Genomic DNA, 17,895 nt, shown 5'->3' with positions numbered 1-17,895 from the left:
GGAAGAGTCCAGAAAACAAGGACTTTACGACAAAAGAAGAAATACTCATTTTGAAGGAACCAAATGAAAATTCTATTGAATATTTTTGTATTGGTTTGTAACTTGAAATCAAGTGGAAACAGAGTGGACTATTCCCCAACCGATTCACATACAGCATATCATGTGTGATATGTAAACACTTTTTTTGTTCTGATGGGTATGTAACAGTCCTCACACAATATATCTGAGTGTATGTCAGTGTAATTTCTAGAGAATTATATCTAACAGACATTTTCTTCCCTTTCTCTCTCTGCAGTGTTTCCTTTGTGGTGGGGGGGTGGGGTGGACAACGGTGGTGGGGGCTGGGCCCAGGGCTGGGGCTGGGACCGCTGTATGCAATGGGAACCAGGGCCTGGAGAGGGGGCACAGGCCCCAGCATTTGACTGCCCAGTCTGGTGTGTCCTCTGCCAAGGATGTAGGGCTAGGCTCAGGGAGGCCTGCCAGAGAGGGAGGGGGGCCATCAGACTGCCCACAGACATGCTTAGCATCAAACTCCCCCAGCTCTTTGACATCCACCAAGTCCCCAAGGTAAGAGTGGCCAGACTTAAAGAGAAACCTTTCACAACCATTTCACAAACCTTCAGAGGTTTCACTGACTAAATGTTCATGTTTTCCTAAATATAGGATATGGTGTCGAGATCAGGATTGTGTCACATAGTTCCCAGAGGGATGTTTGAACTTATGTTCAACCCAGTCCTTGCTCCATCTTCACCCGGGGCCGTATTCACAAAGTGTCTCAGAGTAGCAGTGCTGATAAAGGATCAGTTTTGCCTATTAAATTATGAAGTGACGCCCGACAACCTGCCCGCTCAACCCCATCCCCTCCTCCCTTCCCCAGACCATCTCTGGAGACCTCCCATTCCTACTTCCCTCATCAACTCATCCCTGACCACTGGCTGTGTCCCCTCTGACTTCAAAATGGCCTGAGTCGCTCCCCTTCTCAAGAAACCAACACTCAAACCCTCTGATGCCAAGAACTACAGACCTGTATCCCTTCTTTCTTTTCTTTCCAAAACACTTGAGCGTGCTGTCTCTGACCAACTCTTTCACTATCTCTCTCAGAACCATCTTCTTTATCATAACCTGCCAGGCTTCAAGACGGGTCACTCAATGGGTCACTCAACCAAGACTTCTCTATGCACTGCCAAAGCTGACTTTCTCTTTTCTATTCTCCTCTCCACCCTCTCAGGGCTATGCGTCTCAGGCTCTGCACTCTCTTGAATTGCCTCCTACCTGGCAGGCCGCTCCTACCAGGTGACTGTGTTTGCATCATGTACCCTAACTATTGGTGTCATCCAGGGCTCGGTTCTAGTCCCTCTCTTGTCTTCTCTCTATACACCAAATCACTTGGCAGATATCTCAGCTTGGATGTCGGCCCACCTCAAGCTCATCCTCGACAAGACAGAGCTCCTCTTCCTCCAGGGGAATGCCTGCCCCCGCTCCAAGACCACTCTATCACGATTGACAACTCCACGGTGTCCCCCTCCCAGAGTGCAAAGAACCTTGACGTGACCCTGGACAACACCCTGTTGTTCTCTGCAAACTTCAAAGCAGTGCCTTGCTCCTGCAGGTTCATGCTCTACAGCGTTAGTAGAGTATGACCCTATCTCACACAGAAAGCGGTGCAGGTCCTAATCAATCTCCCGTCTGGACTACTGCAACTCGCTGTTGGTTGGACTCCCAGCTTGTGCCATAAAAAACCTGCAAAACCTGCAACCTACACCCCAACCCGAGGACTCGGTTCTGCCAACTCTGGTCTCTTGGCCCTCCCACCCCTACATGAGGGCAAAAACCTGCAACCTACACCCCAACCCGAGGACTCGGTTCTGCCAACTCTGGTCTCTTGGCCCTCCCACCCCTACATGAGGGCAAAAACCTGCAACCTGCACCCCAACCCGAGGACTCGGTTCTGCCAACTCTGGTCTCTTGGCCCTCCCACCCCTACATGAGGGCAAAAACCTGCAACCTACACCCCAACCCGAGGACTCGGTTCTGCCAACTCTGGTCTCTTGGCCCTCCCACCCCTACATGAGGGCAAAAACCTGCAACCTACACCCCAACCCGAGGACTCGGTTCTGCCAACTCTGGTCTCTTGGCCCTCCCACCCCTACATGAGGGCAAAAACCTGCAACCTACACCCCAACCCGAGGACTCGGTTCTGCCAACTCTGGTCTCTTGGCCCTCCCACCCCTACATGAGGGCAAAAACCTGCAACCTAGACCCCAACCCGAGGACTCGGTTCTGCCAACTCTGGTCTCTTGGCCCTCCCACCCCTACATGAGGGCAAAAACCTGCAACCTACACCCCAACCCGAGGACTCGGTTCTGCCAACTCTGGTCTCTTGGCCCTCCCACCCTTACATGAGGGCAAAAACCTGCAACCTACACCCCAACCCGAGGACTCGGTTCTGCCAACTCTGGTCTCTTGGCCCTCCCACCCCTACATGAGGGCAAAAACCTGCAACCTACACCCCAACCCGAGGACTCGGTTCTGCCAACTCTGGTCTCTTGGCCCTCCCACCCCTACATGAGGGCAGATGCCGTTCAGCCCAGTGAAAGCTCTTCTTTCTACTGGAACCATTTTACGAAAACATCTGAAACCCTACCTCTTCAAAGAGTATCTTAAATAATCCCACAGCACCCCCCCCCCCTTCCCCCACACACACACATTTTTTGTAAATAAAACATTTAATAAAGATTGCCTTTCGTGAACTAACACTCAAAATTCAAAAGGCACTCGCACATCTGAGCCATCTCTTTGCAGGTGCATGGCAACAATTGAACAAGATGAAGGAAAAAGGAAACCGCACACTGCTCTTGGTAGTATCACTGATCTTTAATAAGCTTACGAATCGGCCTCACGTCCTTCGTCAGAGTTTTTGTGAGTAAAAAAAAAAGTGCACCCTTATGTAGACTTAGTCCCACCCACATCCGTTCCACACATTGGGGGATGGAGGCGCAGGAAAAACAAATAAGTGCTACCAAATATAACAATATGCATTTCATAAATATTACAAAAGTGTATAAATAAGACGTATTAAACACATCTGTAAAACCACAAGGACCACGAGGACATAGCAAGTTTTCATTAGTCATTGGGAACTTCGTACGAAAAACATCAGAGTAATCTTAAATAGGCACATAATCCATGTACAAATTCACAACATAACATACATAGGCATTTCATCATTAAGTCCTTTAGGAAATAATGTCTGGAGGGTGAAAATCCCAAAACATTCTCTTTTACTCAGAGTATTATTAATATCACCTCCCCAATCTGATATCTTAACTTTCTCTATGCCACAAAATCTAAAGGTAGACTAACACTCGCACTGTACTTTTTCCCCTCTACAAGCACTGACTTTGCTGATAGCTACTAAAAAAAGTACTTACTATGACTGAGATATGTGGTTCTCCCACCTAGCTAACTTAAGATGAATGCAACTGTAAGCCACACTGGATAAGAGTGTCTGCTAAAATACTAAAAGTGTTGAGCAGCATTCCTGCTCTAAGACACTTTTTGAAATACAGGCCCAGATGTACCAGACTAGGAGGACAGGTCTTGATGTCCTCCAGTTGTTTGTTAGATCATCTCTATAGTAGCCTGTGTACTGTGTATCACAGTGTTTTGCCTTCAGGTGTTCCGGGAGGATGGCATCATCTCGGGATACCGTCACCCCCAAAGCTCCGCCCTGGACTGCATCCTTAGCAGCTTCCAGATGACCAATGAGACCGTGAACATCTGGACCCACTTCCTGCCCACATGGTATGTACACCAATGCAAACACTCTGAATGAAGACAAGGAGATCAGATCCATAGATGGCGGGAGGTATTCTGTAACAATTAGGGCTGGTTTTGACTGGAAAACCTACGTATCAGATTGTCTTCCTGTCTTCATATCAAGTCTTCCGATCACTCCCCCATTTAATTTGAAATGGAACTGATGGTGTTGCGACACGTCTCATATCCCAGGTACTTCCTGTGGCGCTTCAGTGTCCTGTGCTCCACACTGAACTTCCTGTCGGAGAGCTACACCTGGCCGCTGCTGGTGTACATGCTGCTAATCTGCGTGTACCCCTTCACCTCCAGCTGTGCCCACACCTTCAGCACCATGTCCCCCGAGGCACGCCACATCTGCTACTTCTTCGACTACGGCGCCCTCAGCCTCTACAGCCTGGGTAAGGCCCGCTGCATGAAGTCTGACTGTCTGCACTTCACAGTTAGACTATTAGTGCTTCCTTTACCTTTTAGTTATTTCTTTCTGGTTACATTTCCTCCAGTACCAAGACTGCCAACTCTCACAGTAGGCTACTGCTTCCCCTAATCCGAACGGGTGCAATCCCACAGGGTACAGGCCACGTGCCATCTTTAAAGTTCCAAAATGTCTCGGTGAACTTGGGCAATCAGTTGCACAATTAGAACTTTATATACTACTTCCCACATTTGTAACCATTGTTTGTGTGGTTACTTCATTGTTTGTGTGTTTTATTTGGCGCCGTGGGTGTCATGTTTCTTTGCTGTCTGGGCTTGTCAGATTCACTTTAATGAAAGTTTTTGGCCCACAAAACCTACTCATACATGTCTTGTTCAAGTATCAAATCAAATGTTATTGGTCACATACACATATTTAGCAGATGTTATTGCGGGTGTAGGGGAAATGCTTGTGTTCCTAGCTCCAACAGTGTGGTGGTATCTAACAATTCCCAACAATACACACACACATCTAAAAGTAAAAGAATGGAATTAAGAAATGTAAAAAATATTGGATGAGCAATGTTGGAGTGGCATTGACTAAAATACAGTAGAATAGAATACAGTATATACAGTTGAAGTTGGAAGTTTACATACACTTTAGCCAAATACATTTAAACTCAGTTTTTCAAAATTCCTGACATTTAATCCTAGTAAAATTCCCTGTATTAGGTAAGTTAGGGTCACCACTTTATTTTAAGAATGTGAAATGTCAAAATAATAGTAGAGTGATTTATTTCTGCTTTTATTTCTTTCATCACATTCCCAGTGGGTCAGAAGTTTACATACACTCAATTAGTATTTGGTAGCATTCCCTTTAAATTGTTTAACTTGGATCAAATGTTTCGGGTAGCCTAATACAAGCTTCCCACAATAAGTTGGGTGAATTTTGGCCCATTCCTCCCGACGTAGCTGGTGTAACTGAGTCAGGTTTGTAAGCCTCCTTGCTCACACACGCTTTTTTAGTTCTGCCCAAAAATGTTCTATAGGATTGAGGTCAGGGCTTTGTGATGGCCACTCCAATACCTTGACTATGTTGTTCTTAAGCCATTTTGCCACAAATTTGGAAGTATGCTTGGGGTCATTGTTCATTTGGAAAACCCATTTGTGACCAAGCTTTAACTTCCTGACTGATGTAATGAGATGTTGCTTCAATATATCCATGTAATTTTCCATCATGATTCCATCTATTTTGTGAAGTGCACCAGTCCCTCCTGCAGCAAAGCACCCCCACAACATGATGCTGCCACCCCCGTGCTTCACAGTTGGCTTGCAAGCCTCCCCCTTTTTCCTCCAAACATAACGATGGTCATTATGGCCAAACAGTTCTATTTTTGATTCATCAGACCAGAGGACATTTCTCCAAAAAGTACGATCTTTGCCCCCATGTGCACTTGCAAACCGTAGTCTGACTTTTTTATGGCGGTTTTGGAGCAGTGGCTTCTTCCTTGCTGATCGGCCTTTCAGGTTATGTCGATATAGGACTCATTTTACTGTGGATATAGATACTTTTGTACTCACTTCCTCCAGCATCTTCACAAGGTCCTTTGCTGCTGTTCTGGAATTGATTTGCACTTTTCGCACCAAAGTACATTCATCTCTAGGAGATGTCTCCTTCCTGAGCTGTATGACTCATGTGTGGTCCCATGGTGTTTATACCTGGGTACTATTGTTTGTACAGATGAACGTGATACCTTCAGGCGTTTGGAGGTCTTGGGTGAGTTCTTTTGATTTTCCCATGATGTCAAGCAAAGAGGCACTGAGTTTGAAGGTAGACCTTGAAATACATCCAAAGGTACACCTCCAATTGACTCAATTTATGTCAATTAGCCTATCAGAAGCTTCTAAAGCTAAGACAACATTTTCTCTAATTTTCCAACTGTTTAAAGGCACAGTCAACTTAGTGTATGTAAACTTCTGACCCACTGGAATTGTGATACAGTGAATTATAAGTGAAATAATCTGTCTGTCAACAATTGCTGGAAAAATGAATTGTGTCATGCACAAAGTAGATGTCCTAACCATCTTGCTAAAACTATAGTTTGTTAACAAGACATTTGTGGAGTGGTTGAAAAATGTGTTTTAATGGCTCCAAAATAAATGTATGTAAACGTCTGACTTCAACTGTACATATAAGCTGAGTAAAGCACTATGTAAACGAGTTCGACAGCTCAATACCAACAGTGAAATCAGAGTTTGTTTTATTTTACAATTCTTTCACCTTGGAATAATGTTTGTTTTTCGTTTACAAACAGAAAGCATGCTGCACCAGATTGCACTGTCAGATTTAGGTCAACAGACAGGCTGATATTTTAATCTATGCTATCTTTTCCTCTCGGATCCAGCATCTGGGAAAAGTTTATATGGATGTGTGCATACCACTGCTCTACAGCTTCACATGTACATTTTCCATGGATTCATGTCTGTTTCCACATGCTTGCTCAACCAATTCACATACTTGGGTATTTGCGTTCTGCTTGTGAATACGTGTGCTTTTCTTGGGTGTGTGTTTGCTTGTATGGGTGTGATAGACTTGTCCCTCTCTTTCAAACATACACTTTTTCAAAGTAAGAGACAAAGTTTATTTTCAAATCCATATTAATGGATATGAGGCCCATGCAATATGATCCTTATTCTACCACAATTCTCCTTACTGCCAAAACATACCCAGCCCTAAAACATACCCAGCCCTAAAACATACCCAGCCCTAAAACATACCCAGCCCTAAATGTCCAAAAGTTTCTGGGATAAGAATTGCAAATGTTTACTGTAGGTGGTGTTCTGCAGCCAAGCTTATTTAAAAAAGCCTCTTGATTTATTGAAAGTACATCATTGGGATTAAAACTGGTTTTGAAGCATATTTACCGCAAGTTCAAGGCCAACGTTTCATTAGTAGGTTATTAGAGCCTAATTGATATGTTATGAGCGTTGCAATTTATAATTAAGTGTTTGGTAGGGAAATGCATGGTAGCTTTAGTTTCAGATATTGTATGTTTTTTTTTTTTTTTGAACCTTTCAGTGTTTTTGTGTTTGTGTTCAGGTTGTGCCATAACTTATAGCTCCTATGTGATGCCTGACTGCTGGGTCAACAGCTGGCTGCACCAACACTTTGTGCCCATCGCCATCTGCAACACACTATTCTGCACCAGCCTGTCCTGCTATTCTAGGTAGGCAGCCAATACGGTCTCCTACCCATGATGCATCACTCTCCTGGTCGTTGAAACCATTGTAACTTCTCTCCTGGTCGTTGAAACCATTGTAACTTTTCTGCATCACTCTCCTGGTCGTTGAAACCATTAAGTTAACTCTTTTTTTTTTCATAGATTCCTGGAGATGCAGTTTCCACACCGGAGTAAAATTCTCCGGACAGGGGCATTTGTCTTTCCATTCATCTTTGACAACATCCCTCTATTTTACAGAGTGAGTTTATTTTGAAAAGGTATAGACAGAGTTCACAGAAAGTCTGCTTGTACGGTAATTGGGTTGCATTCTGTTTGTTATGTCACAGTTTAGATCTGATTAATGCCTCTCTTTAATACTTTGACCAGGACTTTTGGCTCATTAACTTAGAAGCTGATTTTGTGTAGAATAAATAAAGATTTGACCACATGTTGTTAAATCTTTTAATCTCTTGGCTGCTGTTTGTGCCAATGATCTTATGTGGGTTTGTATATGTGTGTGTGTCTCTGTGTGTGTGTAGCTGCTGTTGTGCTGCGGGGGCAGCTGCTGTCACAGTGAGGCCCTGCCCAGTCACTGTTACCACCTCCTCTTCGCCTTCCTCACCTGCTTCCTGTTTGCCTCACACCTCCCAGAGAGGCTGGCCCCGGGGCGCTTCGACTACTTTGGTACGTCCACACCAGCGCCCGGTTACCATGGCAACTGGAATTGGAAGGTTATATCAGTTATTGAGCAAGCTTTAGCTACTCTGGCCTGTGGCCAGTTATTGTTGGCGCATAGCGGTATAATTTCTACTGTATCCATTATGGTACTGTAGGCAAATATTTGAACAGTGACAATTCTTTGAGCAAACCTGGTAAATCCTTGCTCACTGCAGTATGATCAAATTCAAGTATTTCTAATGACTCTCTCTCATTGATCTCTCCTCTCTCAGGTCACAGTCACCAGCTTTTCCACATCTGTGCCGTGGTGGGTACCCACTTCCAGATGGAGGCGGTGCTAGCAGATATGACCTCACGCAGGGCGTGGCTCATCGCCCAGGCGGCCGTACCCTCCTTCCTGAGTACCCTGGGGGCACTGGCCCTCGGCATCATCCTCAACCTAGGCATCATTGGCATCTTCAGTGCACCTCTGCTGTGGAACCCTCACCACAGTGCCAACCACCCACTGACGCCACCCACGAAACGCAAGGAACAGTGACACTCCCCACAACCAGTGACCAACCAGTATGTTCAAATGAAAAGGTTTGGCTAAATCATTCTACCAGTCGTGAACTTTGGAAATAAGAACCATAAGAAGTTATATTATACCTTTTAAAACCAGGTATTATTTGTATAAACCCATTGGATTATTATCACAGGATGGTTTTTCTACATGTTAATCTAACGTCATTATAAGGTTTGTTTAGGAGTTTATTAATGTGTTCACTGTTTGAAGCCGAATACCCAGCTATTTCTATGAAGCCTTTCAGTTATTCAGTATCATTGTATAATGTTAAAGATTTGGAGGTATTTTGAGTTAAAGTATCATATGCCAACTTCTTTTCACTTATACTTGAAAGGATCTGGGTTGTATGAAGCATATGTGATGTCTAACAACACATAAAAGTGCCTTTTTCTATATATATATATTGACCCAAATGTTACCTAAGTACTTGTAAATATTATTTCTGGTTCGTGTAAATCTCAAACTGGAAAAATCTTTAACTGTAAATTTGTAGGGAATTTTCATATTAATATATAAGTATTTAGCTACTGTTTTTGAAATGTCCTATATATTTGTAAGCCATTATTAGAACATCTCAAAATCCATATTTAATATAAATTATGACTATCCATTACATGATTCTCATGACTTCTAAAATAATCTGTACTCTCACTAACTGGACTACTTAGTATGATTCCACCATTTTGATTTAATATTCAATACCATCTCATTTAAATCTCCACTATGACTTTAATAGATTTATAGACCAGTGTAGTACTCATTCAGATTAACCTTCTCTAAACGTCTACACTAAAAAAGGTGCTATCGAGGACCTAAAAGGGTTCTTCGACTGCCCCCATAGGAGAACCCTTTTTGGTTCCAGCTAGAACCCTTTTGAGTTCCTTGTAGAACCCTTTCCACAGAGGGTTCTACATAGAACCCAAAATAGTTCTATCTGGAGTCAAAAAGGGTTCTACCTGAAACCAAAAAGGTTTCTCCTATGGGGACAGACGAAGAACCCTTTTGGAACCCTTTTTTTCTAAGTGTGTACCTGAAAGCTACAGCACTGTACCATGTCTATGATTAAAAAACAGGTGACATTTTACAGAGGTACGTTTCCATGGAAACTTCATGGTTCTTCGCAGTTTGTGTTCCTGTGAATGCCCAGTCACTTGAATTGTTCTTTGGAGTACTCTTATTTTTTACTTCTACAACATACAGTAATGGTCATTGGATGCATTTTTTTTAAACACTACGTGCTGTTTAAATGTCAGAGAATTACTGAAATTCACCCTAAAACATACACATGTTTTAGGGAGATAGGACATTCCAAATGACCTTGTTTATAACAGCTATCTGATGGAAGAAATCTTAGATGATGGTGCAGAACAGAACTGAATGAGTGATGTCACCTCACCTCCCAGGAATGGGGATGTGGTCAGTGGAGGTCAAAGGGTCTTGGCACTGTCGTATTCATGTGGTATCGTGGTGGTCATTGCAGGTTTATGGCAAACCAATACACCGCTCACCCCATGCTGATATAACATTGTCAGTGGCTATTGTTTACATGTATCCTCGAAAAAGAGTGTGGTATCTCTTGAGTATTTATTCCTTGTAGTATATATAACAGCACCTACTGTTTCTGTTCAGTTGTAAAGTGTGAAGCATATGTACAGGTAATGTACAGCCAAAATAAAGGACCACCACGAGCTTCCAGAACAGCTTCTATGCCTTGGCATAGTTTCTACAAGTGTCTGGAACTCTATTGGAGGGACGCGACACCGTTGATGGTGGTGGAAAACACTGTCTTAGGTACCGCTCCAGATTCTCCCATAAGTGTTCAATTGGGTTGAGATCTGGTGACGGAGAGACACACACACACACACACACACACCCTTTAAAACCCTTATGCTCCTTTGAGACCCCTCTTTCAAAGTCACTGAAATCTCTTCTAGCTATGGTAGCCAAAATAATGGGAAACTGGGCATTTTTATACATGACCCTAAGCATGATGGGATATTAAGTGCTTAATTAACTCAGGAACCACACCTGTGTGGAAGCACATGCTTTCAACATACTTTGTATCCCTCATTTACTCAAGTGTTTCCTTTTTTCTGGGAATTACCTGCATATTTACATTATTATTTTTGTAAATGTTTTAGATGAGGAAAAATGATTAATTACATCCCCAACATCATATAATCATTTCTTGACATAATAGCACTTACATGTACCACGCTAGACCTAACACACATGTCATTATTTTATCATGTAGCTCTGTGTCCAGTATGTAGGGGAGACCAGGGTTGGTTGTCACAGTGCTTATAACTCCAAAACTAGAGGGCACTGTGTAATCATTTTTAGATTAAAATGTGTGAATTCTTTGAAAGAACTAATCCATCTGGTTAATTTATGTCATCATAACAAAGCATTGAAGTGAGGGGATTTGTTTTCATAGATGAAAGTAAAAAAATATATAAAAAAGATGTCAGTATTTTTTTAAATAAATGTTTGAATTATGGGAGTATACATGTAAAAAAAAATATTATAGGGAGAGCTACATTCCACACCCATGTGGTAACTATCATCGTAATTAGCATTGGGTGCTGTTGCTATAAACCTTCCGTCCCAATAAACCTGAACACCTTTGGCCGGCATATCAAAATGTGTTGGGAATAATATACAGTTGAAGTCATTAAAACTCGTTTTTCAACCATTCCACACATTTTCTGTTAACAAACTATAGTTTTGGCAAGTCTAATAGGACATCTACTTTGTGCATGAAACATGTAATTTTCCCAACAATTGTTGACAGACAAATTATTTCTCTTATACTTCACTGTATCACAATTCCAGTGGGTCAGAAGTTTACATACACTACGTTGACTGTGCCTTTAAACAGCTTGGAAAATTCCAGAAAATTATGTCATGGCTTTAGAAGCTTTTGATAGGCTAATTGACATCATTTGAGTCAATTGGAGATGTACCTGTGGATGTATTTCAAGGCCTATCTTCAAACTCAGTGCCTCTTTGCTTGACATCATGGGAAAATCAAAAGAAATCAGCCAAGACCTCAGAAAATAAATTGTGGTCCTCCACAAGTCTGACTCATCCTTGGGAGCAATTTCCAAATGCCTGAAGGTACCACTTTCATATGTACAAACAATAGTACCCAAATATAAACACCATGGGGCCACGCAGCCGCCATACCGCTCAAGAAGGAGACGCATTCTGTCTCCTAGAGATGAACGTACTTTGGTGCGAAAAGTGCAAATCAATTCCAGAACAACAGCAAAGAACCTTGTTAAGATGCTGGAGGAAACAAGTACAAAAGTATCTATATCCACAGTAAAACAAGTCCTATATTGACATAACCTGAAAGGCTGCTCAGCAAGGAAGAAGCCACTGCTCCAAAACTGCCATAAAAAAGCCAGACTACGGTTTGCAACTGCACATGGGGACAAAGATTGTACTTTTTGGAGAAATGTCCTCTGGTCTGATGAAACAAAAATAGAACTGTTTGGCCATAATGACCATCGTTATGTTTGGAGGAAAAGGGGGAGGCTTGCAAGCCAAAGAACACCATCCCAACCGTGAAGCATGGGGGTGGCAGCATCATGTTGTGGGGGTGCTTTGCTGCAGGAGGGACTGGTGCACTTCACAAAATAGATGGCATCATGAGGGTTGAAAATTGTAGACGTATTGAAGAAACATCTCAAGACATCAGTCAGGAAGTTAAAGCTCCGTCACAAATGTGTCTTCAAATGAACAATGACCCCAAGCATACTTCCAAAGTTGTGGAAAAATGGCTTAAGGACAACAGAGTCAAGGTATTGGAATGGCCATCACAAAGCCCTGACCTCAATCCTATAGAAAATCTGTGGGCAGAACTGAAAAAGTGTGTGCGAACAAGGAGGCCTACAAACCTGACTCAGTTACACCAGCTCTGTCAGAAGGAATGGGACAAAATTCACCCAACTTATTGTGGGAAGCTTGTGGAAGGCTACCTAAAGTGTTTGACCCAAGTTAAACAATTTAAAGGCAATGCTACCAAATACTAATTGAGTGCATGTAAACTTCTGGCCCACTGGGTATGTGATAAAAGTAATAAAAGCTGAAATAAATCATTATCTCTACTATTATTCTGACATTTCACATTCTTAAAATAAAGTGGTGATCCTGACTGACCTAAGACAGAGAATTTTTACTAGGATTAAATGTCAGGAATTGTGACAAACTGAGTTTAAATGTATTTGGCTAAGGTGTATGTAAACTTGCACATTGGGAAGATGTTGCAGAGACATCAAAATAGAATATGAATGCCTGGCCGACATATACAGTACATTCTGCAGTTCTACATAGTTTATGTAGTCTAAAAACATCTGTGAGATGCCAATTAGCAAACCATGTCTAAACTGCATCTCCCTATTCATAGCGTGTACATCCATTGGCCAGAGGTTTCTCTGCTATCTGGGTTTGTTGCCTTTCTCTCCCAAACACTTTTTCTGTCACACACCGACACATGTACACATGTGTGTGCAAACACACGCACACACAAATTGACTCAAAATGTCATATGTTCTTCTAAGGCATAAAATGATGAATTTTGCTAGGAATATCATTCGGTCAAAGAAAGGCATGGCTATTTCTAAGATGCTGTATACTATATTGATTAATTTCCTGTTACAAATGGAAAGAACTACTAGCCAACATTGTGACCACCAACCCCATCAGTGGAGTCTGCCTAGGGGTGGACGGCGCATAATAATGGCTAGAACAGAGCAAATGGAATGACATCAACCGCATGTAAACTATGCATTTGATATATTTGATACCATTCCACTGATTCCACTCCAACCATTACCACGAGCCCGTCCTCCCCAATTAAGGTGCTACCAACCTCCTGTGAACCTTATACTGTGTGACAACCAACCCTGCGATGGGGCTGGTTGTCACAAGTGGACAGAGTGTGTTTGATGGCTTATTACTCCATGTTGGAATAAGACATACTAATAGGATCCCTATTTCAACCCAAGACCTTGGTCTTTCTATTCATGGTGAAGGAGTCTTGTTACATATACACACCAGAGTAAAACGTGTGACAACCAACCTCAGTCTCCCCTAAAGGCTTTGGGTGGTTATGAGGGAATAGAAAGTGATATGGTGATCAGTGAGGGAAATGGACTGTGTTGCAGGTCGAGCAGAGTGTACAGGCAGTGTAGGCACACACACGCGCACATACACACAAAGACACACCTCATTTTACTCCAACGAGTGCCCTATTGTTTGAAAAAAAAAATTGTTTCCAGGGGTTAGTTTATTGAACACAGATAGACCTATATATTTGCCCTTTTCATCATTATACTACTCAGTTTTCCACTATTGATTTTGGTATGGTGCTTTCATCGTCTTACGACTTGTTTCTTGGAAGTGGGTTGTGACTAGCGTGTGGCCGACCATATCGACCATAACTGTATCTGAATTGACATATTGTAGTGCTGAATATATCTGCAGTTGGTGCATATAACCTATTGTCCTTTTAAGTTTTTGAATATTTGAATGCTCAACTAAATTTCTAAACATTCTGTCATGCTTTTGTCATTGAAATCTACTTTCGATTTTTAACTAGATTATCGCTGGAAAAAAGTGATGACCTATTAGTTCAAATGCGTCTGTTTGTTTACAGCGATCCCTTTCATGAAGCTACAATGAGGATTTCTCAAAGTGTGTTCATATTGAATGACATGTTACAGTAAGTAAAATAGGGAGCTATGCAAAGATTTGGTTGGATGACACAGAGAACCACACACCAATGAACTTCCAGTGACTCCTGAAGAGTGCTAGGTTTTAGCAAAGAGGAAAGAAGCGGTTTGAATGAATGTCTGTGCTCATTGTCCTTTCTTACAACCTTTAATTAAACCTTTATTTTAATTTAGCATATGTTCTGTGTTTTGTGTGGAGAACTTAATATAGTTCCTGGGGGAAAACACTTTTTTAAAAACATTTCCTTGTTACTAAAATTGTATCAATGCTGCCTTATTAGAGTGTATTCGTCACCGGAATAATTTCTCTAATAAAAATGACTTACCACATATTTGACAGCATTAATGTGTTTGTCTGTCAACTGTGTATAACAACTGTATCAGTTGAAATGTTGGGTCACATAGGGGAGTACTGCAGTTATTTTCAAATACACTAGGTGACAACCTTTCACTGAGCAATGATCTACTGTAAAACAACCACTGTTCTACTGCAAGACGGAACAACGTATTGGTGTATGTATGAATGTGTGCAGTAGGGGGCATGATTGTACAAGGATAATTGTTTTGCTTGTGTAGCCAACAAGTATGTTGCGAATCTCTTGTTGCCAAGCTTAGCCCACCTCATCTAAGAGAGTGGAAAATATAGTTATTTTTGCCACATTCTACCAAATTGTGGTAACATACAATAAAATGTTGCTTATCTTGTTTTGAGGCAATTTGAGGTTCTTATTTTCTATCTGTCAATGAGGAAGATGCTGAGATCTTGGTCTGTGCACTTCAGATGGGGAATAGAGTCTCTCTATCACTCCTCTCTAAGGGTCTTAAAAGGGGAGGAGTGTTAATGAGGGAGTTGAGATAGTCGAGGCCAGACTCGCTTGGCTCCAGCCCTGGAAGGAGATGGGCAGTGGAAAGTATATCTCTATAGCGGGGTTGAAGGTATAGTCCCGTCTTACAAGACGTGATAGGCTCATGCTGGACCACTGTTTCCTAGCAAGTGTTTTCATTTCCAATACACTAAAGAGAGGGAGAGAGCCAGCGATATAACATTACTCACAACCCATTATCACTCCTAAGGGAGTGGATGTGGAGAAAAGGGAGGGAGAGAGAAAAAAAGTGTCAGGTGAAGAGAGGCTGCTGTAATATATCCAAAGTGTGTTTGTTTGTTTGGGGGGTGATGTAAGGTAATATAAAACTGTATTCTTCCAGTAACTGATGTGTGTGGTGAGACTTCCAGTGAGAAAGTACTGCTGTGTGTAATTCAGGTAATTGATTACGGACCCCCACACAATGAAAGATGCTTTTGCAGGCTAAAACGTGTAGGTACAATTAGTCTATATTTGTTCATCCTCAGAAGCATTTAAAAATATGTACTGTAAGATGGTATACAATTGGAAACTGACCTCTTGAACCAGATGGTTGTTTTATTCGTGGGCAGACGATATACAAAGTGCTGGGGTAACAATATTTGAACATGACAATTTTTTAAACATCAATAAAGTAGATTTACATATTTACATTCAAAGGTGTCCCAATTGTTTTACTAGTCTTGTAAAACGCCTGCTTTTATTTTCAAGATGAAATGTTAAAAGGAGGAGTAGACCTTGTTGTGGTCTATAGGTTGTATCATGGTCTCTATTTCAACTCCATCTGTCACTCTCCTCCTGAAGGCTCGATCATTGTTATCCATCTGTTACATGTGAAACCATTTCGCATGAATCTCTCTCAACCATCTTGTCCCTTCCTGGATTTCAGCAGCTTGCTTTGATGTTAAATGCTTTGGGGGTCACTATAAGGCATGTTAACCTGGCTATTTCCTATGAAAGCTATGTAACTGTACCTGAACCGATGAGCTATAATCTTGCACTGCGTACACATGTTTTTATTTGGAGTATACTCACTGGCCTTGGACAGAGAAATCATTCTACGGTATTTCAATGCAAAACATTTAAGAATAGCATGTCAGGAAAAACACCTTCCTGCCCTTTAGTAGAAGTTCCCCCGCTGTTTTTTCAAAAATATTCCTATTTTACAATTAGTCGTCTTTGTTTTGTCCACTGACAGAAAAGGATTGAATACACAGTAAGACATTTTAAACAGAGTAATACATTAGATAAATAATGAATTAAGTCAAAAGAATAACTATACAACTCTACTATATAATGTTTGTAAATATAATATTGTACATTCGGATTTGAATTAGTAGGCGGAGAGATGCAAAACATTGTACTGTATTCCTTTTGCTATAACCAACTGTGTAGTGAACAATATCGACAGTAGACGACGTCCGGTCAAACTTACCATTGCGCGCGCACACACACACACACACATGACCATTTACTTTTAGTTCATATTGCAAAATGCTAATTGATAATTGATATCCCAATAGAATGCAAGTGACAGCCATGAAGAACACAGACTTTGTATGCAGTTTCTTTACTATGGTCTGGGCTATGCATATGAAAAATGATAGATCTGACATAACTGCCTAACAATAGAAAGCGTTCTGATTAGTGCAATTGACTTGGCACAATAGGCCTCTCTTGAAATCACTTTCACTCCTGCAGATTATATCACACAGCTTGAAAATGGAAAGATGGCTTCTTACTGTTACAATACAGAATGGTTATAATGGTAAAGCTCTTATTATCAAAATTGTAGAAGAATGTTTGAAATTTCGCCTATGAAAAGTATGCTCGGGGTTGAAAATCACTGAGCCCCTTAAACTTCACTAAAGTAATTCAACTTTTCCATATTCTCAGGCAACAGTAAATCCCGGAAAGTATTCAGACCCCTTGACTTTTTCCACATTTTGTTACGTTACAGCCTTGATCTAAAATTGATTAAATAAATACAAATTCCCAACAATTTACACACAATACCCCATAATGACGAAGCGAAAACATTTTTTTTTTTTTTTTGCAAATGTATGAAAAATGTAAAACAGAAATACTTTTTTTTTACATAAGTATTCAGACCCTTTGCTATGAGACTCGAAATTGAGCTCAGGTGCATCCTGTTTCCATTGAACATCCTTGAGATGTTTCTACAAGTTGATTGGATTCTACAATTTGGAAAGGCACACACCTGTCTATATAAGGTTGACGATGCATGTCTGAACAAAAACCAAGCCATGAGGTCGAAGGAATTGAACTCAGAGACAGGATTGTGTCGAGGCACAGATCTGGGGAAGGGTACCAAAACATTTCTACAACATTGAAGGTCCAAGAACACAGTGGTCTCCATCATTCTTAAATGGAAGAAGTTTAGAACCACCAAGGCTCTTCCTAGAACTGGCCACCCGGCCAACTGAGCAATCAGGGGAGAAGGGCCTTGGTCAGGGAGGTGACCAAGAACCCGATGTTTACTCTGACAGAGCTCAAGAGTTCCTCTGTGGAGATGGGAGAACCTTCCAGAAGGACAACCATCTCTACAGCACTCCACCAATCAGGCCTTTATGGTA

At 41.6% G+C, this 17,895-nt stretch overlaps 1 protein-coding gene across 1 annotated transcript; it reads left to right on the top strand.

The window, feature by feature from the left end:
- The first annotated feature begins 301 nt into the window (after nucleotides 1-301).
- On the top strand, nucleotides 302-14,608 carry LOC109908826 (membrane progestin receptor delta-like). The gene is made up of 7 exons (XM_020507550.2): nucleotides 302-567; nucleotides 3,677-3,804; nucleotides 4,012-4,217; nucleotides 7,331-7,457; nucleotides 7,614-7,710; nucleotides 7,991-8,135; nucleotides 8,402-14,608. Exons 1-7 carry the CDS (start codon nucleotides 373-375, stop codon nucleotides 8,665-8,667), a joined length of 1,164 nt encoding a protein of 387 aa, XP_020363139.1. The 5' UTR covers nucleotides 302-372; the 3' UTR covers nucleotides 8,668-14,608.
- The last annotated feature ends 3,287 nt before the right edge of the window (nucleotides 14,609-17,895 follow it).

Source organism: Oncorhynchus kisutch, linkage group LG2 (assembly GCF_002021735.2).
Source record: "Oncorhynchus kisutch isolate 150728-3 linkage group LG2, Okis_V2, whole genome shotgun sequence".
NCBI classification, from domain to species: Eukaryota; Metazoa; Chordata; class Actinopteri; order Salmoniformes; family Salmonidae; genus Oncorhynchus; species Oncorhynchus kisutch.
The sequence above is the reverse complement of the archived record's forward strand: the minus strand, read 5'-3'. Positions and strand labels throughout refer to the sequence as shown.

Bases quoted from the DNA above. Each gene is read 5' to 3' on its own strand.
- LOC109908826 (XM_020507550.2), top strand. From the start codon at position 373: ATGCAATGGGAACCAGGGCCTGGAGAGGGGGCACAGGCCCCAGCATTT. The intron at 4,218-7,330 runs GTAAGGCCCGCT...GTTTGTGTTCAG, and splicing joins CCTCAGCCTCTACAGCCTGG to GTTGTGCCATAACTTATAGC. The intron at 7,458-7,613 runs GTAGGCAGCCAA...TTTTTTTCATAG, and splicing joins AGCCTGTCCTGCTATTCTAG to ATTCCTGGAGATGCAGTTTC.